Genomic DNA, 25,682 nt, shown 5'->3' with positions numbered 1-25,682 from the left:
CTTACGCAAATGAGGCTCATTTGACAAGGAATGTGACACTATGTGAATTGTTGAACAACATCTGGCATTTGAGAAGGATGGATGGAGAACTGATGGAGGCTGATAAGGCCTCAGAAGGGGTCACGGACAGGCACCTTTGTAGGGAGGGGGGAAGAGCGGCAAATGACAGGTTCACAATTGTGCTTTTAGATGAATAAAGCTCTCTACTCGAATCGAACACCACGATTGAAGACTTCAAGAACCAAGAATGGATATAACTGAAGATTTTGAGATTTTTCCGGAAAATATGCTTGTGGGGTTTTTTTTGCACCGTGACTGGCCTAGGATACTTTTTAAATAAAAATCCACGACACATCACAACTCAACCGGCATAAACTGGAGAGGAAGCTTTGAGACGATGATGTGAGAGAACTTGGCTATAGGCGAGTCAGACTCGAAATTCCAGCAGCTTGCACTCGGACAGAGTATAAGACGCGGTGTCCTGAGTCAGTCCAGTCGAGATTGTGGAGAGGATGAAGGAGAGGAGACACCGTGATGCAGGTCCGTATCCGAGGGCCAACCCGCACCGTCAGGTGCAGCCTGAGGGTGAGATCTGGTGTGCCGTGCAGAGTCCGCTCCTCAGTCACCCAGCCTCTCCGATTGATCTGGGTCAGCATGATGTGGATGGATCCTTGATTACTGATTTAGGGGTGGAAACATGCACACACACACACACACACACACACACACACACACACACAGAGTCTGAATTGTTGAGTTTTCTGTTATTGAATTGTACATAATGTAAAATAAATGATTGTTTTACAATACACGTCCCTGATCGAAGTGTTTTTATATTTTATATTATGCTACAGTTACGTGTCAACCATGACAGTCCCTGCACATCCAGAAACTTAAGGTACTCAGTGATGTGGAATAATGCTTTGTTTCCAAGTTCTCAGGAACACAGTGTGAAGGCCTCTCTGTTTTGTCTGAAGTCACTTGGAAACAGCGTCTGCTCGTCTCGTGAGATCTAGCTATATGAGAGGGCATGGCCGGAAGTCATGCCAGAGTTGGGCTGGATTCTCCCCGGAGCAACAGCCTTGCTCTCAATCAGCTGATTTATGTGTGCTTCCTCTGCAATCCTCAATAAATCCTCCTTGTGCAGCGTCAACACCTTGACTTGTCATCTTTGGCTCTGATTCACCAAAAATTCCACAACATTCAGAGCACATCTCAATTACCCCCAGTGCCTTGCCACCGAGGATCTTACCAACCACCTTGGTGACTTCAGCTTGGGTGATGGACGAGTCCACCTTGACACCTCGGCCTCTGCTTCCTCCATGGAAGATGTAGCAACAGGATTGAGGAGATCCCCAGCAGCTCCCCATCGTCACTGGAAACAGTATTGGTGGAGACCTGCTTTCCCGTCTTGAGTCACCGAACAGTTTGAAAAGATTTCTTAGAGGCAGACCGATAGTCCTCTTCCACATCCTCTCCACAATCCTCTCAGGCCCGAGTTTTTGCCACCACAACCACTTGGGCAGCAGTTTGCTTGGCCTGCTGGCACCTATCAGTTGCTTCAGGAGTCCCAAGAACCAGCAAGACTTAATAGGACTCCTTCTTCAGCTTGATGGCAGCCCTTACTTCCGGTGTCCACCGCCGGGTTCAGAGGTTTCCACCACAGCAGGCACCAGACACCTTACAACCACAACCCTGAGCAGGTGCTTCAGCAATGGAGGTGGAGAACATCGTCCACTCAGACTCTATTTCCCCCAGCCTACACTTGGGATATGAGAGAAGCCCTCTCGGAGCTGAAAGTTGAAAACTGTGCTGACAGAGGGTTCCGACATTATACTGGCAGTTTTAAGTCATTTCTTTCATGAATACTTAATTCATTTACTTTTTTCAGACATGTGTATCCATACTGCTAAAACAATTTAGTTATCCTGAGGTAAATGAATCATTAAGTGAATCAGCAAATCAATCAGTTTATCTGCTTGTATGTGTGTGTATATTACATTAAAACATCAAGATCATAACATTTTCAAACTTTCTTGTCAACTGTACTTCTGAAGATTATGACTTATGGACATTTATGAAACTTGAAACTGCATTTTGATGTTTAGAAAACGTTTTGAAGCCAAGGGATGATTTTTCTTGCTCATGTTAGTCCAGGAACAAGATTAGTGTCACACACAGAGTTGGGGTCTGTTATTCAAAAAAGTAAAGCGTTACCCGTTACTCGTTACTTTTGAAAAAAGTAGTGCCTTACACTACTTGATTACTCCATGGAAATAGTACAGAAGTTACACCACTCATTACTGCATAGTGCTCCGCAGGACTGTGCTCCGGTATATCCTTCCGCGGAGCACTGCGCTCCGCAGGTCTGTGTATCAAAACGTTATTTTAACTGATTGAAAAGAAAACACATCTTTTAAAATGTTTTATAATCATTCGGATTTACTTCACGTTCTAATACGCCGTGCCCTGGACCACTGGAAGGAGGATTTTGTACACTTTAGTAGTCCGGCTCTGATTGACTTCCAGCTAAGCTTCAAGCTAAGCTAACTACGATGCTAACAGCTGGGAACCAGCCGCTGGACCAGAGACACAAAAAAGGTATTTATGAGCTTGTCTAACTTTGTCAATGATAGGGAAAGGGCATGGGTCCAAAATCTTTCAAAAGGGGCATTTACAGTAGGAGGGAGTGCAGTGTTGTCAGTGGGGCACAAATTTATATAAGTCAACCAATTTTACTTTCACGGTTCCATCAGCCCCGACCCGGAAGAGATAGTGAGCAGCTGCTCGTACGGCCACCGTTCCATCTACTGGTGGTAATAAAAAGAACTCCGCTCAAATAATAATATTTTGTTCGCTCTATTTGCAGTCATTGTAAAAGTAACGATCATAGCGTTTCATTTGTAATGCAAGTTTAACTACCAATCTAGAAGGGGTAGTGCCATTACACTACTAGTTCCCATCAAAAGTAATTAAACTACTTGTAACGTTCGTTACTTTTCGTTACATACCCAACTCTGGTCACACACTCCTTTAAAGGAGCTAAGGAAAGACCATGTAACCCTTAGAGGCCTCACTGAGATATGAAGCCTGTTCAGACCTTTGACCTCTATTGCTCTTTTGCTCTCATTTCTCCTCAGTAGAAACAGACCTGAAACTTGAACTGTGAGGCTTCAGGAAACTGTAAAATCATAATCTGATGGAATCATTTCATAGGTTCCTCCCCAAACAGGAAGTAGCTTCAGGAAGGAGGCCGGGCTCCCACATTTTAAATATTACTTTCTGGTCGAGGTGTGAACACATCCCACAAATCTCATGTCATTTAGAGCAAATTTGATCAAGTTATAATGCTCCATTCATCCAAGGCGTAAGAAGTTGTTACACTTTGAACAAAAAGTTTCGACGTTTTCAACTCAGCATCTTGTTGCATGATTAACCAGTTACATTTTGGGTTTAATTACATTTATTTTTTTGGTAATAATTTGAGTCCTTGTCACATTTGTGTCATTGTTACACATTGGGCTATAACAAGGTACTTTGCAAAAGTCGAAATGATAAATGAGACTGAAGCCAGTTTCATTAGAGTTGGGGAGAAAAGAGGAGCTGGAGCCAGATGTAGTGGTACAAACAAATAATTGAAAATTCCAAACTTGAAACACAAAAAGTAATGCAGGAATGACTGACACATCAACACATTGGCTGCAAGACACACAACAGAGGCCCAAATATATAATGCAGACACCAGGTGAAGCCCCAGGAGGCTTTCAGAAACAGAAGCAGTTTCAGAGTAAAGGGTCATGAACATTTTTCAGGTGTGTATTAAAGCATGTGTCCATACAGTGGATCCCCAGTCACATGGAGGGTCTGATTCAAACATGACAACAGACTAGTGCTGTGCAGAGTTTGATTCAGTCCTTGCTTTTAGGGTCTCAGGCTTTATAATGGAGAATGGCTGTGAGTGTGAGTGACAGCCGGACTGAGCATTATGACATAACATTCATGAGTCTATCAAGGAACTGTTCCAAATATTTATAATTATTATTTCTTGTGGCTGCTGACTGTCATATAATTGCATCCAACATCACATGGATTTCAGCAGATATAACAGAGTTACTATGACCTCCCTGAAACATTTGAGAACAATTCATTTTTCATTTTTCCTTTTTTGTTATCAAGTAGCACACTTTCTTTTGAGAAGAACAAAAGTAAAAGACAATATTAATTTCCAATTTCATCATTCAGTAGACTTCAGATGGCGTGACCAGGGTGTTTTGATTGGACTCCTGCCTGATGGGTGTGGATGAAAGTTCGATTGAAATGTAACTGGTCCAGATTCAACCAGATTCTCCCGATGAGACTCAGAGCGGGACACACAGGACTCAGAGCAGCTGCATCACATCAGGTTTTTACATCTCTGTCTTTAAAAGATCTCACTGAATTTCTGTCTTTAACTTTACAGTTTGATTTCAGCGTGTTTCATGTGACCAGTAGGAGGAAATAATAGTTTTCAAAAAGTTGTTTTCATTAGTTCCAAACACTGTTGTTGTGCAAATGCAATGAAATATTCCTGTTTTCACTGAAACATTTTGTCATGTAAAAGGTGTTTATAGTAGCTGAAATGCAGAAAATGATTATAAAGATTCAAATGCTTAAATTAGTTAAAACTTTCTGAAGCTTTCTGAAAACAGCTAAGATTTCTGAAACAGCTAAGATTTTGAAAATTGTAGAAAATGTGTTTGGTTGTAGGCTACAATTCTGAAACTGTCTAAATTAGTGAAGTGTAAACAAAACTAAACAACCTTTCTGAGAAAGATGGCCTTGTGTTCCCGCACTCATCCGACAGGCTGGCTCACAGCTGGCTGACTGCATCTTTCTTTGTTTGTTTGTGTTGTTTGTGAACCGCCCTTACTTCCAGCTATTTTTAAAATGCTTCATCAATGACGGCAGCTTGATCAATTGTAGCAAAGCAAGTTTAGCTCGTTGTAGCACTATTGTGTTTTTATTTGTCACTTTTTTTTTTTTTTTTTATCTTTGGCTGATTTCACTGCAGAAGAATTTTCCTTTAAAGTTTGCCTACTAAGTCCCATCACCTCTTGGAAATACAGTCTAAAAGAGATGTTTGTGTTCCAATGTACATTTCCTTTTTGTGGTCGATTACTGAAAATACAGGAACTATTGTGTTTACTTTGAATCAATACAGTAAACAGTTGAAGGCAAACTGCCCCACTACAGGTTTAAATGCCAGAGAGCCACACCTTTTGAGAAGCATTACAGGAACTACTTAAGTGTCATTTCTGGTAATACAGTGGAATGTTCTTGTGATCACTTCCTGTTTCACCTGGTAGCAGGAAAGCAGCTCTTTCTTACTACAACTACTTTATTTATTAGAAGCTTTTGAGCTCAGTGTACGGTATCTCATTTTACTTGAATGTTAAATGTGGCTTTTTCAGCACCAGCATTACCTGCCCTCACTAAAGTCTGTTTTCATTGTTTTAATTGGTGACACTTTACTTGAAGCCCCCGGTATAACACATTATAAGTAGTTATAAAGACTCATAAATGATCACAATGCTTTATAACCCACCATACAGCATAGGGTTAGGGTTAGGGTTAGGATCCTGGCATTGTGATCATTTATGAATGTTTATAACTATAGCTACACGTGTTATAATGGCATTATAATGCTTTATAAATGTTCTTATAATGTGTTATACAGGGGGCCTTCAAATAAAGTGTTACCGGGTTGGGGTTAGGTACTGATGTTATACAGCATTGTAATCATTTATGAGTGTTTATAACTATAGTTATACGATGCTATAATGTACTTATAATGTGTTATACAGGGGTGCTTCAAGTAAAGTGTTACCATTACTTCCAGTGGGGTTGAACACCTTACAAAGCACCCTCAATTAATGTGAGGGTGTGTGAGTGTGTAAGTTAATGAATGACTGCATGGGCTCAATATCATGCCATAAGTGTTTTGCATCTGTCAATGAAGGTTTGTACATAATGTCTTGTTTTGCACATAATTTCACAGTTTATATTTGTAAACCAATTCAACTTTGTGAATGTGTAGAAACTAGTGACCATGCCAGAATTCACAACCACAACTTCAGAGACTTGCATGCAGTTTTTATACTTTGCACCTCAAAACAGGATATTTGCAACGGAACTTCCATTTCTTTTCACAGATGCTGATCTTTTCTCCTGCCATGCAAATCTTTTTCAACAGATTCACAAAGATTCATTTTTCGTGAAGCTTTTTTTTAAAGCATGGCAAAACTTGATTTGCAAATACAAACTCTGAAATGGTGTGCAAACATTCATTTACAGAAGCTAAATATTTATGGCATAATATTGAGCCCATATGGATGTGACTGACCACAGGAAGTGATTACCAATGAAACTATGAAGGATTCAGACATGCTGTACCCTGCCTTCCAACCATCCTCGGCTGGGATTAGTTCCAATCCTTCAATAAGATGAACCTGAGTCGAGGAGGTTCAGAACGTCATCGTGAAAATATCGCCAGTTCAGTTTCATGTTTTTGTGAAATGTTCATGTTCTTCCTGTGCATTTGGCTTTGTATTAACACCCAGGTATCCTCTTAAGCTGCGTTCACACCGAACGCGATTTCCGCAATTTTGCGTCAAAAGTCAATTGGGAACAAATGGGAACACGCGTTCCAGCCGCGATGACTGCCGCGGACGCGGCGCGTTGTCACGACATGTCACGACATGTCCAGACGCGTTTTTGCGACGCGTTACGATTTTGTGTCCGACGCTGAAGTTGGGAAATCTGAACTTTGACGCGTCGCGATTTTGCAGCAAACCAATCAGAGAGCGTCTCCATGGTGATGGAGGTCAGGGAGCGGGAACCGGAGAAAGCAACACTCGTCCTGGCGCAGCTCCTGGAGCAAATAGTGAAACTCGCCAAACTCTGACCGTCTGTGGATCATATCGTGCACCCAGGCACGGCGTACTGTCCGCCGACGGCGTCGTTGTCTGGCTTTATTAAGTAAATAAAGCCAAGCCACCCGCTCAACAGGGTTAGCCATGAGGCTAAGCTAACACAGGAAATACGGCCGGAAGCCCCGCCTTCCCACCAGACGCGACGCGTTTGACGCGTTCGGTGTGAACGCGGCTTTTGGCCCCGCGTTGTTCAGCGTCGGACCTCAGAATTGACACGCGTTCAGCTTCTCGCGTTGACGTGATTTTTGACACAAAATCGCGTTCGGTGTGAACGCAGCATTACACTCTTAAAGACATGAGTCACTCTCCAGGTGTTTCCTTAATTCACCCACAGTCACTTAGAATCAGATCAGCACCCTGAGACCCTGAACTGGATAAAGCAGTATAAATATTAATGAACTGGTGGAAAGGTTTCTTGTACTAATATTTTTGTACTGTATGATTTCTTTTTAATATATGGGCATTTTAAGAATGAAAGTACATAATAGTCCTGTGTGTCAACAGAAATCCAAAGTGATGTTACCCAATTTGTGTTTTTTTGTAGGTTCTCAAACTGAGAAGTAGGATTAGAGTTGAACGCTAAATGTCTCCAGCTGAGAGGAAACAATGGCAACTGCACAATCTGGTAAGTCCAAACATTTGGCGAAGACAATAGAGTTAGATTGCACAAGAGAACGCCCCCCCCCCCCAAAAAAAAAAAAAAAAAAATATTATAATTAAAAAAACAAAAACAAACAAACTTCCATTTGTGTACTATATGTGGATCTTCTATGACATATTAACATTGCTTTTTTTCATTTAATCATCAAGTTTTCATCAGAGTTTATGAAAATTGAATTTTCAATCAACAATGCAATGCAAATGTAGCAGGTCCCAGCTGGGTTTCCACTGGCAGATAAATAGATAATCCTTCAAAAGGGATGCTCTGGAAATACTGAAAATATTGCAGAGAAATCAGTGACACAGCACAACAGTTGCTCATTCTCCATCCATCCAGAGTTACTCTACACCGCTAAAGGTTCCCCGAATTATGCTTTTTTTCTGCGCAGTGTGTATTTTGATAGTGTGCAAGGAAAGCAGAGCACCCAGAGAATACAACCCCCACACAGGGAGAACATGCAACCTCCACACAGAAAGGCTTTCGACCAGAAAAAATCAGGGAGACTTTCAGTGTGATAACTACACCGCCTTACATCCTTCACCTTGAAGAATAGAAAACGTATAAAGTCCTCCGTGAATTGTCTTTTCTGCTTTCTTTCAGCGCCTGAGGTGAGGGTTGTTGTGTTGTGGAACAGCTTCTCTCAGAGAACCCAAGTGCTGAACTTCCTTCTGGGAACAACAAATTTACACGTTGATGAAGAAGACTATTGTGTGAAATTATGGGGAATCAATGACTTTGTTTTCATTGTCACTCCACATACAGTGTCTCCCAAAGTCTCTGAGAAAAAACTGAAAGAACTTGTAGAGAACTGTTTGAGACTCTCTACTCCTGGCCCCCATTTGCTCCTGTTGGTTGTGCAGCCTGAAGATTTTACTCAAGAACAGAACAAGACATTCTGCAAAGTCCTTCAACTCTTCAGTGACGATGCATTTCATCATTCATTGGTGCTGATTACAGCATCTACAGAGCGGGGCCCATATAACTACCAGTCCAAGTTTCTGCCCTTGAGAGACTTGATCAGCAAAATCCGAAACAGAGTTATATATCAGCAAAACCTCAAAGAATCAGATCCCCAAGAGCTCCTTAAACAAATTGTAATGGAGAACAAAGGAAAATATCTGAGCTCCCATGAAGACTCTCCAGTATCACTCAGTTTTCCAAAAGTGAAAACCTGGACAGACGATCCTGGTAAGTTATACGTGTGTGAAAGTGAATCACATGGTGAGGCGTACGTGTGAGTGAGCATGTGTGTGTGTGTGTGTGTGTGTGTGTGTGTGTGTGTGTGTGTGTGTGTGTGTGTGTGTGTGCAGGACAAAGTTTGAATATGGAAAGTACAACAAGCAACTTACTGATGTGTAAGTGACTGAATTACAATCATTCATCCTGTAGAATCTGAAATATGTTTTTGGTGGATTATTTACCCTTGAAAATGAGTCTGATTTTATTTTGCTCTTTAGCTGTGGCAGAGAATTCAATTCCATTTTATTTCAATAGGACTAAATACAACTCAGCCATCTCAAGGCACTGTGAGAGAGAAAACCCACCAATCCCTCATGAGCAAACAGAGGGATGATGGAGAGGTGGTCCAAGATGTGGTCCATCTGCTGATTTCTTCAGAGAGTTGTGCGAGCATGGGCTCATTGTTGGCGGAGCTGAGATGGCATAAATCTCATGCCCAAGTACTTAAATCCTTCTGTGGCGTTTACAAATGGATGGGACACTGTTGGTTTCTTTCTCTCATTTAAATTTAAAAGCATGATGGATGATGAATAAAATTTTGCATAAATCGCCCTATCATAGCGCCTCCTCTGTCCATGTGATGCCGTCATATGACAGGCTCGGCCAATCACATTTACATCCGGTTTAAAATGCTAAGTATGGAGACGTCCTGCTCAAATCATCAATACAGGATTTCAGAATGCTATGGGTGAATTTTCTTCCTTGTTAGAGAATGTGAAGTATCTATTCCTGATGAGCGAATGAGCTTCAGGTCCAGAGTACAATTTCAGTCACCTGCTATTGTTATTTTACTTGGTGGATTGGCCATCAGTAAAAACAAGTTTTCAAGGTATGATGGATTATCATCATCGGGGCCATAAACATTGACTAAGTTCTTGGTTTTTTGTTTTTTGTTTTTGTTTATTTAATAGTCCTCCTTGAACCAGGACAAATATACCAGCTTTATCATACATGGTATGATTGACCTGGAAAGGCACCAAATTGTGTATCAATACCATAACCCCTCCAGAGCATAAGGGGAAACAGGATGCCAGCACTTTGCCTAGCCACCCTCTTTATATCTTCATCACATCATCTCTGAGTTAACGTGTCTCTTGTATAAAAGCTGTTGATGTATTGAGCTGCTTAAGCCTGGTAATAACGTGCTTAAACTTCACCAGTTTTACCATCCATCCCAGATAGCAAAATTCTTATGGCCCATATCTGGCCCATACCTGACATGTTCATATGGCCCACATACCGCGTGGAATGATGGCACTTGGGAGGTCCGCTCCTGTTGGCCAAAAGTGGGCCACAACCAAGCCTTCACAATGCCAGATGTCAACCATAAACAGGCCAAATCTACCAGAACTCAACCGAATGTGGGCCACGAGCAAAAAATTTTTGTGCACAGTGGCCCAAATTTGGGTGAGTGCTGATTTCTTTGGTCTCCTCTTGGCTGACATTTGGCACCGTGCTGGTTTGGTTGTGGCCCACTTTTGGCAAACAACTGTGGACCACCTTTGTGCCATCATTCCATATCGTATATGGGCCAGAATAAAAGCATACAGTGGCCCACATTCGGTTGAGTGCAAGTTTATTTGGCCTGTTTTTGGTTGACATCTGGCATTGTGAAGGCTTGGTTGTGGCCCACTTTTGGCACACGGGAGCGGACCTCCCAAGTGCCATCAGTCCATGCAGTATGTGGGCCGTATGAACATGTCAGGTATGGGCCAGATATGGGCCAAAAGAATTTTGCTAGTGGCCCAAATTTGGGTGAGTGCTGGTTTATTTGGCCTGGTTTTGGTTGACATCTGGCATTGTAAAGGCTTGGTAGTGGCCCACTTTTGGCAAACAGGAGCGGACCTCCCAAGTGCCATCATTCCATGGGGTACGTGGGCCGTGTGAACATGACAGGTATGGGCCAGATATAGGCTGAAAAATTTTTGCTATCTGGGCAGATCTTGTCGAGCCTACACCATGACAAAGTTCTAGGTCAAACATGAACACATCATATAAATGAAGCAGAACTGGTGTCGTGTGAATTTGTGGCTACATATTATTTCGGTACCTCCAGATATTGTGTTAAATGGTGGCATGCAGTGGTCCAGTCTTGGGACTCATCAGGGTCAAAGATGAAGATACTTTCTGAAGAAATGAAGAAATAACCAGACACGAGAAACAACTTGTGAAAAGTAGAGAACTAATGATCCTTTATTTTTTTAACCTGTGCCCCAAAATAGGCAAAACAAAATAAAAAAATAACAAAATTCTGACTCAGTGGAACACTTGTTGACCTCCAACGCTCACTGCAAAACAATCACGGCCCCAGCATCGTCTCATCTTCTCTGGCCCTTTAAGAAATGCACAAAAGAACATATTTTGTTGACTCAGTAAAGCAGCTCTGTGGTTACTGGACATGGTTGCAGTGAAGTGCTAACTACAAAAACCTTATCATGAAACCAAACAAAAAAAAAGGTTTTTTAAATTAAATTAATCTGAAGGCATCTGATCACTGACCCAATATCTGCTTGCTCAGACAACAATGAAAGATGGCACTGATACATGCCAAGTGAACTTGAGTAAAGCAGTTTGATCAAACACTCTGACAAACTTCACATTTAACCTGAAGTTACAGTAATAAAACATAGAGTTCAATTCATTTAGAATTGGGGAGATTTGTTCTGTACTTCACCCTCTTTTTCTTTTTTTTTACATATGGTGACAGCTTCATCTTGATTTCTGCTGTAGAACAGCATCACACGTATACTGCAAAATAGGTATTGTAGCTGGCTTACATGTGAGCTGTGTGGCACGCCTTTTCAGCACTGGTCACTTTATCCTTACATAAAAGTGAATGTTAACTACCTAACATTTTTGCAGCACTGGCAACCTGACAAAACAATGTAACGTTCCAACAATAAGAGCTAAATGTTTCCAACAGACAGATTAATTCATTCTTTTATTTTTTGTTCAGGGACTTACCTCACCATGACTGCTCTTCTGTTCTGGATAGAAGTCACAGCTGCAGGTTTGCAGCAATTGCTTCCTTGTGCCCATTCGTCAATTCAAATATGATGCATTTAAAGGACTCGGTAATTTGGAAAACTCCGACTTGAAGCAGGAAAAACCATAACGGAAAGTAGAGTTTGACTAAAGATATGATCCTTCACGGCATACAGACTTAGTAGTTGACTTCATTAACAAAAAACAAACAAACAAACAAACAAACAAAACAAAACAAAAAAAAAAACCTGTCACTGTGGGTGATATGTTCAGGTACATCGTGGAAGATTCCACTGAAAAAGGAATATAAAGTCATCTTATCTTATCTTATCTTATCTTATCTTATCTTATCTTATCTTATCTTATCTTATCTTATGTTTATGGTTTAGTTAATAATGGATGATCTGGACAAAAGAAAAGCAGTAGCAGTTTGCATAGCTATTCATGGTGGCGTAGTAGTTAATGCTCTCGTCTCACAGTAAGAGGGTCCTGGGTTCAAGTACTGGCCAGGGCTTGGGGCTTTTCTGTGTGGAGTTTGCATGGGTTCCCAATTCTGGCTTCCTCCCACAGTCCAAAAACATGCATGTCAGATTAATTGGTCACCCTAATTTGTCCCTAGTTTTAAATGTGAGTGTAATGGTTGTATGTTATATCTGTTGTACGTTGCTTTGGACAAAAGTGTCTGCTAATTGAAATTGTAGATACAACTAGGAGCAAGTGATAGTGGACAGCTGTTCAATGAGAGAAGCAAACTAACATAGCTTTTTTTGTCTTTTCTTGCCCTGCAACATTTGTACTTCACAAAGTATGGACCCCACCATGTTACACGTGGGCCACTTCAGGCTCACATCCAGATTAGTCGATGCTGATTTGCCGTCTTTCGGCCAAAAGTGGCCCAAATGAGTTTCAGCAAAGGTGGGCCACGTGTACTGAACCATATGTGGCCCAGCCTTGGTTCACCTACAGAATAACTATTTCCTACTCTGCCACGTATTTGCCAAACATGGGCCATATTTGTTTTATGAGGTATGGGCCAAATGTAGTATTTACCACATGGGCCAGTTTAGGCTTACATCTGTTTTTTGCGGCCCAGAAGAATGCCTACAGTGCCAGATTGTTGCCTGAAGTGGCCCACATCCGTATGCTATCTGGGTAACCTCCTGGCGGAGGTAATAAGAAGAAAACAACTTAGTTGCATTTGAATGCACCATGAACTCTCACCAACTTTACTGTATTAAACTAAGCGCAGGTAGCATTACCACAGTCTTTCCCTGGTTTGACCTAGTTTGAAAATCTTACGTGGAAGACACCTCCATCAAAGAGATGGAAAAGAGGTATAGAACTGCTCTTATTGTGTAAAAGGATGGGAAGGGTTGGTGGTTGGCTTTCACTTCACAGATATTAATCATTAAAAACACATTAATAATCTACTTCTGACAGTATTTACAGTTCAAAACTTTATATGCGCCTTTATTTTTGAAGCCAATCTGTCAAAATGAGTAAATCCAGTTTTTCTTACTCCACAGGTGTGACAGAGATGCAGAGACCAGAGCCACTCAGAATAGTTCTTCTTGGAAAGACTGGCAATGGAAAGAGCTCCACAGGAAACACCATCATCGGAAATAACCAGTTTAAAACTCAGATTTCTTTAACCTCAGTCACCAAATGCTGTCAGAAAGCAGTGGGTGAAGTGGACGGTCGTGCTGTCCACGTGGTCGACACTCCTGGACTGTTTGATAACAATTTGTCCCATGATGAGGTTCAGGAGGAGCTGCTGAAATGTGTCAGTCTTCTGGCTCCAGGACCACACGTCTTCTTACTGGTGCTACAAATCGGACGGTTTACTTTGCAGGAAAAGAAGACCCTGAAACTCATAAACGATGCATTTGGAAAGAATTCAGAGAAGTTCACCATCATTCTTTTCACCAGAGGAGATTCACTGAAAAATGAAAGATGGACAATTCAACAGTTCATCAACGAAAGTGAAGATTCTTTCAAGAAGCTCGTCTCTGACTGTGGAGGAAGATACCATGTGTTTGATAACTCAGACAGACAAAACCGCAAGCAAGTCAGTGAACTGATAGCGAAGATCAACACCATGGTGGAGAAAAACGGAGGGGACTGCTTCACCAACGAGATGCTGCAAGCTGAGGCAGCGATAAAGAAAGAAATGGAAAAGATCCCAAAGGAGAAGGAAGAAGAGATGAAAAACGAGATGGAAGACCTCAGGAGAAAACATGACAGGGAGCTACAAGCACTGAAAATAAGAACAGAGTGGGAGAAAAAAGAAACTGATTGGGAGATAAAACTTAAGGAAAATCAACTGAAGGAAAAAGAGGAAAACATCAAAATGCTCGAAGAAAAATTCAAAGAACAAGAAAAGAGAGAAAAAGAAGAAGAGGAAAGGAAAAGACAGCAGGAAGAGGCAATCCACCGGGTGTCACAACAAAGCTATGAAGTATCGCAATTTCAAACAAAAACTAAGAAGCTGGAGCAGCTGACTGCAGAAATGAAAGAGCAACTAGATGCCTGGGAGAAGGAACAGAAGGAAAACAGGCAGAAAAGATTTGCAGAAAACATGCAAAAACAGAAGGAGCATTACATGGAAATCCAAAAACTGAAAAAACAACATGAGGAAGAAAAAGCAAAACTTCAAAAAGAAGAAGAAAGAATGAGGAAACTGGAAGAAAAAGAGCGAAAAGACTTTGAGGAGGCGTATGAAAACTCACTGCAGAAAATAAAAGATGAATATGAAGAAAAGGCCAGAAAGCAAGCAGAGGAGTGCAACGAATTCAAGACAAAGTACCAAAAAAGAGGAGAGGAAATCAAAAACCTGATGAAATGTGTCACCAGGAAGAGAGAAAATGTCAAAAGAATCAGTCGTTTGCTGAAAAAACAGGAGAAGGAAATGAACTCTGCAGATGGGATGGAGGAACAAGAAACCCTGCAGAAAGAACACGAGGAAAAGTTGAATGACTTGATCCAAGAACTCCTTGATAAAAACAAACACGGTGATTGCACTATCTTATGAGCCACATTTGCTTTCAGTGCAGAATAAAGTCTGGAAGAGAGAGAAAGAGAGGAACTGTTCAGGTTCGTCTGCAGCTGTTAGGAACTGAACTTCCTTGGGGAAGGATATTTGAGTCTAGTTTTCATGATGCATTGTGGGATATTTTCAGTGCTCTATATTGAATGTTCACGGTATTTTCTGTGTGATCCATAATACTGTATAATAATCACATTCTAACAGTGCTCTGTCATGGAGTGGACAGAACACTCTGTATCTGCACCTGTATCTGAATTTCTTGTGTTATTTTAAAAAGGAGGTGTTTACTTGCTAAACTAGCTGGGTCAGGGGTGTAGCGGTCTCTGCAAATGTGGATACATTTGATTTTTGCCTTCTTATACAGCATCCCACTTTTTAACAATGACATGAAAACTACTCTATTTAGTAAAAATCTGTCAATAGGTTTAGGGTTACAGGATTAAAGGTTTAGGGTTACCGACTGGTTTTGTCATCCTCGGGAAAAAAGTAGTGCTTAGTGGTGCAATGCAGCACAAGCTTTGAAAGAGGATGTACATCATGTTGATTGAAAAATGAAAGGGTGCATGCACCACGTGCACCCTGGACTACACCACTGGTTACTGTAACATGTCACATGTGTTACTCGCAGAACTGACTTTTACCTTGAAGAGGTTATTTGTTTGTTACAGATATTTAGTTCTCTGATGGAAGAAACAGTCTGGATAAAAGTTTAAAGTCAAAATGTTTTGATATTTTGAATTTTTTTAACCTTTATGAGAAATGTTATACGTTTTGCTTGAATATTAAATCTCCTGTTATCCTCACAGTCTGTCCCATCCCTGCTTTGTTTGCTGTGTAGTTTTTGTATTTTTCAAGTCCAAAATGTTGACATGTTGAGGGAATTATCTTGATGAATTTCCAGAGGTGGCAGCCACTCGGTTGTTGATGGAGCTGTGCTTGTAGCAAGTGACGATGTTGTTTTTTCAGGTGTAGTGTAATCTCAGTACTTTGATTGACCTTGTAGGAGGCAAAGTTTTCATTCTGGGAGATTTGAAACCATCAGTAAAAATGTGAAATGTGTTGAGTGATAATTCACTGATTAACTCACTGCGGTGAAGTCTTAATTAGCGTTTCATGAAGGAAGAGACTTTGGAAAAGAGATTTTAATTTCAGGCTTTATTCCAGAGGAGGTCAAACTTTACTGGATGACATGAACATTTGAGAAGGTCAAAGGTCGCGTCAGCGTCGACGAGCCTACTGGCTGTCCAGAGTGTAGCTGTAATGGAGGACTCCTTTTTCCTCCAGGAAGCAGTCGAAGCGGTGCGTTCCGTACTGCAGCTGCCTGGAGCAGATCCCCAGCAGGTCGTCGAAGAACGTGTCCTCGTCGTGCACCTCCAGCCTCAGCACGTCGTCCTGCTGGGCATAGGAGTAGTAGAACTCCTCCTCCCACCAGGGGTTCACCTGGTTGTCCTTCACTTTTGTCTGGCCGAGCGATTGTGAGCCGACGGACACCTTGATGTACGCGTCGGTGATCCCGAAGATGTCTGAAGGCAGGTCGCTGGCTGATATCTCGAAGATCCTGAGGCGAGCCTCAGAGGAGACGCTGCAGAGGAGCAGCAGCAGCAGGAAGTGAAGACCGGAGGCCATGGCTGCAGAGGAACAACAGGGACTGTGAGAATCTCTTGAAAATCAAGAAATCCAAAAAAAAAAAATACTAAGAAAATTAAAGCATTCCAAATTTAAACAGAATTAAGAAAGAACAAAATAAACTTCAAAACAACTCAAACTTCAAATATACAAAAGTCAACGAATAATTAATTCCGAAAATAAAAGTCTAAACATGTAAAAACTATTAAATGAAAAACAATTGAAAGTTGCGATGAACATGCGATTAACACAAAACCTACCAAACGTTTCCGTAACACTTTACTTGAGGCACCCCTGTTTAACACACAAGTACATTATAGCACTGTGTAACTATAGTTAAAAACACTCATAAATGATCACAATGCTTTATAACATCAGGACCGAACCCTAACCCTGTGCTGTATAATGGGTTATAAGGCATTGTGATCATTAATGAGTGTTTATAACTACTTATAATGTGTTATACCAGGTGCTTCAAGTAAAGTGTTACCAACTTTTCAAATGTAAAATCGAAAGTGAACAGCTGAAAAATAATGCTTCGATGTCAAAATGAAAGCACAACAAAAAGCAGAAATACTTCATTTTTAAAGACTAAAAGTTTCAAGCAACTCAACCTGCCGAAAAGTCAGTCGTTATGCCTCATTTGGTATAAATGTGATTTCAGATCAAAGCAAAAGTGAGCTCTCACCTGTGCGACGAATCTCTCGTTTGTCACGTCGTTCTCTGCTGCTTCTCAGGTTTTTAGAGACCGGCTCGGTTCTTTATCAGCTTCCTATCTCCCTGTCACGGCACAACCTGCCACTCTCCCACCGTTATATAACCATGTCAAAACTATTTATTCTGAACTTATCTCACACTCAGAACACACAGATGTTCAAGGTTTATAAAATTGCTATTTTCTCCTCTTTCTCGGAATCAAACAGAAAAAAAAAAGTTCTACTCCTTCAGATTTTTAGTCAAGTTGTGTTCTGTTGTGAAACAAATAAATGCAAAGTTCTTTGCTGCACTTTATATTTACATATTTCTAGACTTTTTTATGGTTAGGTGTATTTTAATAGTAATATTAACCCTCTTGCAACAAATCATGCTTGAACTAAACCTAGAACTAATAACTTTTTCTTTCTATTACTTTGAATCTTTTTAAGATGTCATGGGATGTTTATGTCCAAGAAAGCCGGGGGTTGAATTCTGTACCACTTTTTTTTCTGTTTTTAGAGCTTTGGACATTTTAGGCAGCAAAATTTGTTACGATGGCAAAACCTTGGACGCAAACTACTTTGTCAAGAAGTTATAGCTTCAAAAAAGAAATATTGGTTCATTTCTTACATCAGGACAAACTCGTGCAGATGTTGTTGTAGAGCAACAAAAACAATGTTCAGACATGTGTTTCACTGTTTCCAACCCCAGCCCACCTAACCCTAACCCTACAATGAGTTAAAGATTCAGTGTCTGTGTTGGAGCATCTACTATCAATTAGAATAACTGTCATAACAGTCACAATAGTCAGAGTTCAAAACAATATGTGGAGCAAACCTTTTTTTGTGCCTGTATGTGCTCATGCATATTTATGCTTAAACAAGCAAGTACTTGATTGTATGAAATAACACATACAAAAGCACAAATTCCATTAAAAAGTTCTATGTCGTTTTCTTCTCCAGCCAGAAGTGGATGCTAATGAATCCGCTGAAGACAACTGAGAGGAAAATGAAGATGTACCTTCCGCACAGAGCCTGGTAGTTCCTCATCTACCCACATTCAGACTAAAGTGACTACACTCAAAAGCACTGGGTAGTTTTCCAACCCAACACTGGTTACATATTGGACCTGACACGTGCTGGGTTATTTAATCCAACAAGATGGGCTACTCCATTTCACCCAAAAATCGTATATAATGTAGCGTTGAGCTTGTAGGTAAGAAGACAAGGCGAGGATTGCTCAACCAAGCTTTTATTGTGACACAAACTAAAGCAAGAGAACAGTTCACACACCACACTGAGACAAACATAATGGCAGCCGTAGGCCCCATGTCACTCCCCCAGCAGCCCCCTGACCCACGGTCCGACACGTGTGAAAATAAAAGTAAATGAAAACACGGCTACGGCACGACAACAATAAACACAACACAACCACAATAAAAGGAAACACAAATAAACAACACAGAACACATAAAATGGCCCAGAACGGCCCAAACAGTCCCGCCTCCCACAATCCCTTGCGGCGAAACTCTCAGTTCTGGGGCAGCAGCCCTCTAGCGACCCCTAGCAACCCCCGCGGTCGCTACAATAAGTACATAAGTAAAACGAAAGTTAACTGATTCAGTTACTTATAAAGCAAAAGTATCCACTTTTAAAAGTAGTTTATGAGTAAGAGGTAAACATTATTTCACAAATTCTCAAATGACATTACTAAATGAAGACTTAGACGAGGTCTAAATTGGGACTTTAACAAAGTAATTTTACTTTTACTATACTTTTTTGTAGCTAGATTTTACTTCAGCTAGATTTTTACTGTGCCAGTGTTGGGAAGTGAAGGGGCAAAGGAAAGAAGAAGAAAAAAATACAGTGAATATGAAGATGACAGTAGCCGACTGCTGCGGGGTTACTGGACTGACATCCTGTGCTTTGGGATGGGGAGAAGCTCACAGCAGGACCTGTTGCTTGATAGGGACAGTAACTGCAAAATGATGCGAGTTTTCCTGTCAGAGTCTCCAGAACAGCAGAAAAAGTCACTAGATTTGTCGCTAGTCGCTTTTGACAAAAAAAGTCATTAGGATGCTTTGGAAGTCGCTGGATATAGTGAGAAAGTAAACAACACTGTGCATGAGCGAAGTTCAAATGTTACTTCATTTGTGGGGTAGGCTGAGTTAACCCAACAAATTCCACAGGAAATGAAACCCAACACTTCATAACCCCAGTCCCAACACAGCAACCTGGAGAGTTGGGTTATCAAATAACCCCATTTAAAGTAAAAATAACCCAATTAAATCACCCAACTAGCAGTACCCAAGATTTAGGTAACCAAAACTACCCAATGCTTTTGAGAGGCTACACGTTTAGTTATTGATGGTTATTTTATTCATTTCAGTCTTTTATTGAGAAAGCCAGTAATTTCCTGACAGGATCGTTTTTCTGCTTTGACCTGAAACAGATGTTGACGCCTCACATCAGACTGTACATGTAGTCCAGCCTGCCGCCAGTGGACAGTTTGCAGCTGACAGAATGGCTTCCTGACTTGACGTAAACTGAGCAGTACCCCAGCTGAGGGTCGTATCCGCTGGCCTGGTCGAAAACCTGCAGGATCACCTGCTGTCCCAGCTTGGCCGATCCATACTCGAACCTGTCCTTCCAGACGGGGTTGGCCGTGTTGGGCTGGACGCGGGTCAGACCGGTGTGGATTGTGCTGAAGCGCAGCCTGATGTAGGCGTCTGCAGGTCCCACCGGGTCGTCTCGAAGGCCATAACCCCTGAAGTTGAAGACTTTCAGAGTGAGTGAAGCCAGGCTGCTGCTGCACAGGAGCAGCAGGAGGAAAATCGATCTGGAGATCATGGCTTCACCTGAGGAGGAAGAAGATCATCCACTCACTTTAGTCATCAGACAAACTTTAACTGCGTGGACAACGATTCACTGTGTTGAATTTGGTCATGAACTAGGGGAAGGTTTTGGATTCATTGTAGAATAACCGTCCTCTCATACTAAAGTACAAACTTAAAACCATATGAAACATTCAATTCTAAATAACGAAACATTAAAAAATATATTATTCTGCACTGACAACACAATGTTACTGCTAAATTTAATCGCAATACAGATGAATATTGAGGTTTCCGCTCAATTCTTATTCATTTGGTTCAACTTAGCTTGAGTATGTTCAAAATATTTAAAATACTTTATGAATTCTTTATCTCTTCAGCACATTTACTGGAACATACAATGTTGTGTTGATTCTAATTTGAAGGATTACAAGGCCTCTTCTGCCTCTTGGAATCTTCTGCCTTTATTGAAACACAGAAAAGGTTTGTCAAAGGGTTCTTATCTGGTTCAGTAACCTGCAGTCACCAAGCTGCTGGTCTGCAGCCAACTTTCCCAGAAAGAACATTGTTTACAAAAATGCATAAGTTTATATACGATGTGCTGGTGAGTGATTGGTCGAGCAGTGGGGAGTGGCAGTGGGGTGGGACTGGACCGCCCGCGCTCGGTGGTCAGGTTGCTCCCAGCTTCTTGTTATTCTTCTTTCAGGTCGTCAGTTCAAGTCAGCAGTCTGTAGAAAGAGCTGCTCCCTCCCTAAACGATAACCTGCTCATAAGAGACTCCAAGCTGCAGGCCTCGGACATCCCGACCCATTTCAGCCACATCTCACTATCTTCTTGGAGAAGAACAACTTCCTCTGTAATGATCATACTGCATACTGCAGTTTAGTAGCAAACTGTTACTTTAACATATAAAATTATGAAACTTTCGTAGGCTGCGCTTGATCGAGGCTAATGCTTCTAACCCTGTTATTTATTAAGATCCCTTAACAGCTTGATGAGCACATTAAAAGGTGAATAAATGAGTTAGTTATAAAACAATTCCTTCACATTCCACTGAGGAGTTCACAGGAGAACAGAGGCTGTTCTACAAGGAGGCTTAAAATCTGCTAAACACACTACCTTAGTAAGAAAAATATGAGGCGTATTTCAGTATAAACTCCAATTACAGCGTATCAAAGCCTAATGCTTATGTTGCTGTCTCATTTAAAGGACTACACATTTCCCTCTCAACTAATGTTTTCACAACAAAACAGTTAAACGTGAGATAAAGTAAGTCCACAAGTGAAGAGGGAAGAAAGTGCCACCTGTCCACTTCCTCTGTTGCTCTTTCATGTTTTCATTGATCAGCACAGCTCTTATCAGTTTGATAAAAAACTCTCAGACGGAGTGTTCACTGAAGCACAACCTGCTTCTGTCTCAGCTTTATATAAGCTGTGTGTGTGTGTGTGTGTGTGTGTGTGTGTGTGTGTGTGTGTTGGCTTAATGAGATTTTTGTCCAGTAAACAAAAGTTCAGTAAAATATTAACTGAACTTCATGTGGTTGCTGCCCCCCAGTGCCCAGATGTGGTATTTAACCTGAATCTAACACACTGCACCTTTAAAGCTAGGGTCGGCGATCTTGGAAAATTAGCATGTAGCACCAATGTAGCATCTCCCCAAGGCTCCGCCCAGCTCCCACCCCATTGGAGGAGCTCCCGTTGGGAGCGAATGCACTGGATGCGGAAGCGCCGCGCGCATGGAGTTTGTGATCGCCTCCAATGTTATTAACCTTTCTGACTGCCCGCACACGACGCGCATAGGAGCGCAGCGTGCCCGCTCCGCTTCCTTCTATTTTTCACGCGAGCGCCTTGGCAACGCGCGCTCTGAACCAGGGCCAGTGCACGCCATTGAAATGTATGAGCAGGGGGCTGGTAGAACGGTGAAGGGCTTTGATTGGTTTCTTAAGAGCAGTCCGCGCCTTACGATTGGTCTGAGTTTTTACAGTCCTGTGGCAGCTACATTTGACAGATTTTTTCTGCACCTTTTTCCGCCCACATAATGTATTGACTTCTCCCAGGGGGCGAGGAGCATTTCACTCAGTATGACAAAAAGTGATTTTGGACAACATCGTCTACCCGAGCTTTACTCACACCTTCACTGGATGTAATATGATTATTTTACTGTGATCTTCACTTGAAACATAAAGGGTGGTGGTCTGGATTATTTACAGCCGTTTCTATTTTTCTGTAGCAATTTTGGAAACAGGATCAAAAAGACATCTGAATCCTGCTAGAAAGACAGCAGGAGCATTACAGGGGACATATGATGCTTTTTTTTCACTTTGTGAAGAGTTTTTTATAATAGTATGTGTTGCCATAGCCTCATTATGACATTCAAATTTGAAAATCGTCTGTTTCCTGCCTGTCTTGCTACACCACATTTTGTGAAAAGGCCTGCTGAAACGGCCAAGTTTGAGTTTGGTCCTCTTATCCTGAAAAAAGTGGTTTAACTCCTCCCCCTGACTGTGCCCCCACCAAGTGTGTGTGTGTGTGTGTGTGTGTGTGTGTGTGTGTGTGTGTGTGTGTGTGTGTGTGTGTGTGTGTGTGTGTGTGTGTGTCTGTGTCTGGGTGTGGACAGACGCGTTCAAGTGCATACGGGGAAGCAGGCTCAGAAACAGCCTGTTCTGAGGAGGGCTCATCAGAGCCACTTTTTAGAGCACTGAAACTCCAAACAAAGAATGAATTTAGGGTGAACAAACTTAAATACTATGTTTTTGGGCTTCTGAGATTGATATGACGTGACTGAAAAATAGTGTATTATATCTTCTTTGAGGTGAACAAGTGTTTTAATCAAGTGATGAATCCAGACGATGTCAGAATAATTGCGTGTGTGTGTGTATGTGTTGAATAAATTTGATGTTTTTGTCTAGTAAACAAGACTTTAGTAGAACATTAACTGAGCTGCTTGTGGTTGCTGCCCCCAGTGCTCAGATGTGTTATTACCTTATTCCTTCACCTTGACAGGACGTGATCTCATTATTTTTGTGTAGTTTTTACACTAAACATTAGAGGTAGTCTGAGTTATTTGCAGTAGTCTTTATTGTTTCTGTGACATTGCTGGAAACAGAATGAAAAACACTTTTGATCTCTGTCAGACAGGCAGCAGGATCACTGGGGAAGTGTTTTGTGAAGCGCTGACTCCAGCTGCTCCCGGGGAACGCGCCGTCGGGATGATTAATAACTTGCAGCCAGATCGTAGCTGTAGTGGAGCGTTCCTCCTTTCTCCAGGAAGCAGTCGTGCTCATGGGTTCCCACCTGCAGCTGCCTCTGACAGACGCCAATCAGGTCGTCGAAGAGAATGTCGTCGTCGTGCACCTCCAGCCTCAGCACGTCGTTGGCCTGGGCGTAGAAGTAGGCGAAGTCCTCCGCCCACCAGGGGTTGGCGTCGTTGTTCCGGACGGAGGTCTTGCCCAGCGTGGCCGAGCCGAGGAACACCTTCACGTACCCGTCCGTGGTTGACATCAGACCTTGGGGGAGTTTGCTGGCCCGGAGGTCGAAGACCCTCACCTGGGACTGAACCCCACCGAGGCAGCCGAGGAGGAGCAGCAGGAGGAGCGAGGAGCAGGAGGCCATCGTGAATTCAGGGGAGGCTGAAAAATAGTTGTGAAGTTACTTTACCAAGTTCCTTTTTAATTGTACTCATAGCTCAGCTGCTTATTAATAAAGTAACGACTAAAGGCAATTATTACTTTTTTCAGTTACCTAGTTACTTGTCCTTTGCGTTAACTGTTGGGTAACTTGGTTACTTATTAAAGAAGTAACAATTAACTGTAAATCAACTTTTCACATTCAAGACAAACAGATGTTTTTTTCATTTTCATTTACAACTGGGTGACTCAGATACTTATTAAAGAAGTAACAAATATCATTTCTTATTTCAAGTCAGAACAAGTGTTAAAGCACTAAAAAAGTAAATAGTTACAAGTTACTCTTCCTTTACTTTTATTACTGTTTAACCTGTGAGGCGTTTTATCAGCGTTATGCTGGAAAAAAGTGCTTCATTACAGTTACTTCTTTATTCTACTAGTTACTAGCTGCCTTACTTGAAATACTTCTTGCAACATATTTGCATTTGGTCATAGTTATTGGGAGGAAGATGCTCTATAATCTGGATTAGACAAAGTTGCATCAGTTCTGTAATCTGGTCAAGTCGTGCCCGTCATGGTAGTTATGACCTCCTGACACAAGGCTGCTAAAAGTAGGTGAGTTATAGTTCCGGTAAACCTCTTCAACCTCGACGGGGTAATGTCAGGATAGTCCGTCACGTGCTGGAGTAAACACATATTTAGGCCCATTTTCACGACATGTTTGTGTTTTCTTTAGGAAATGGAAGAGACACTGAAAACACTGCACAGGTCATGAGTTGATGCCGTTGGTTGTTTTTGTGATGAAACACACGTGCACACAGAAAGCAATGTGCTATAAACATTCATAATGGGAGAATAGCTCAAGTTAGTCTATTATGTGACTGCAAATTCTAAAACTACCAGATCCCAGAAGAACATGGACTGGGAGTCCAGACACTCCGGACACACATGTTGCTATTGACCACGACCACCTCCTCACACACGAGCTATTCTGGCGTGCAGTCGCAACTTTTCAGAAAAGTTGTGTTTTCAGCAGCTTCAAGCACTATTATATCGTAAACACAGCCCCAAAACACAACAGTCGTTATCTGTCTTCACTTGAAGACAGAGTCACGTAAACATGGCTTTGGAAAGGAGCCGTCTGATTGGCTGATAAACAGTGTGAAAGTTTTACTCCGCACCACCTGCATCCGTCTGTTTACTCACAGCATTCAACTCGGGTTTGACCTCCGAGAGGTCCAAGAAGCCCCAAAACATGTCATCTAGTTAAGATAGGAGGGCCCTCCTGTGGCCCCTCGCTGCCCCTCTGTGTGACCTGAGGGCCGATATTGATCTTTTCCCACCAGATCAAATCTGAAGGCTCTAGGATGTATTTAACCCTCAAAATGAAGATAACAGTTTGTAAATTCCTTTTAGCTTCTGTTGCACATTCGACAGTAAATCGGTAGAAAATAAGAAGCGCTGATGTTTTCAGTGCATTCTATTTTATTCATTGTTCTGTATTTTCTGCTTTTTGTTCTCACTCTGTAGTGTTTCACACCTTCTGGGTGACTCTGTCGCCTTCATATAATAAAAATGGGCTCTTGTGTATTTGTTACCTCCAATATATTTGATTGTAGATTTTGTGCGTCTGTGTGTGTTTATTTAATAATTTTCATAATAACAATAATAATAACAACAACAGTGTTTTCAGTTCAGTTCATCAGCTCATGTGCCTGCACATGATTTATTTCAGTGTTTTTTGGAGTTTTTTTTTTTTTTTTTTTTGAATCAGACATTCAATAATATTTAATTTTTTTGTAGTTTTAACAGATGTATTTCATGCAAATGGAGGACCAGATCTATGATATTTTATACTTTCATGCATAATAAATGATAATAATTAATCATCTGTATTGACGACTGGTCTTTTGTACGTGTTCTTCTGATCTCCATCTCAAAGGCTCCATCAGTTTAACAATAAAGTCTCTTTTTTTCAGTGTTTCTTCCTGTTTCACTTG

At 41.5% G+C, this 25,682-nt stretch overlaps 3 protein-coding genes across 3 annotated transcripts in view; 2 read left to right on the top strand and 1 right to left on the bottom strand.

Moving 5' to 3' along the window:
• Positions 1-8,244, top strand: part of LOC115398254 (GTPase IMAP family member 9-like) — a 29,141-nt gene extending 20,897 nt beyond the window's left edge. Inside the window, exon 5 of the mRNA XM_030104936.1 lies at positions 8,233-8,244. Coding sequence (XP_029960796.1) covers positions 8,233-8,244 — 12 coding nt within the window. The remainder of the gene's footprint in view (positions 1-8,232) is intronic.
• Positions 8,245-8,775: 531 nt separating this feature from the next.
• On the top strand, positions 8,776-15,208 carry LOC115398314 (GTPase IMAP family member 7-like). Its single transcript, XM_030105008.1, has 2 exons — positions 8,776-8,820; positions 13,383-15,208. Exon 2 carries the CDS (start codon positions 13,394-13,396, stop codon positions 14,885-14,887), a length of 1,494 nt encoding a protein of 497 aa, XP_029960868.1. The 5' UTR covers positions 8,776-8,820; positions 13,383-13,393; the 3' UTR covers positions 14,888-15,208.
• Positions 15,209-16,090: 882 nt separating this feature from the next.
• Positions 16,091-17,248, bottom strand: LOC115398507 (probable ADP-ribosylation factor GTPase-activating protein AGD13). The gene is made up of 2 exons (XM_030105312.1): positions 17,217-17,248; positions 16,091-16,530 (listed from the first exon to the last, which is right to left on the bottom strand). Exon 2 carries the CDS (start codon positions 16,526-16,528, stop codon positions 16,136-16,138), a length of 393 nt encoding a protein of 130 aa, XP_029961172.1. The 5' UTR covers positions 16,529-16,530; positions 17,217-17,248; the 3' UTR covers positions 16,091-16,135.
• Positions 17,249-25,682: the final 8,434 nt, after the last annotated feature.

This window comes from Salarias fasciatus, chromosome 12 (genome assembly GCF_902148845.1).
Source record: "Salarias fasciatus chromosome 12, fSalaFa1.1, whole genome shotgun sequence".
In the NCBI taxonomy this organism is placed as follows: Eukaryota; Metazoa; Chordata; class Actinopteri; order Blenniiformes; family Blenniidae; genus Salarias; species Salarias fasciatus.
The sequence above is the reverse complement of the archived record's forward strand: the minus strand, read 5'-3'. Positions and strand labels throughout refer to the sequence as shown.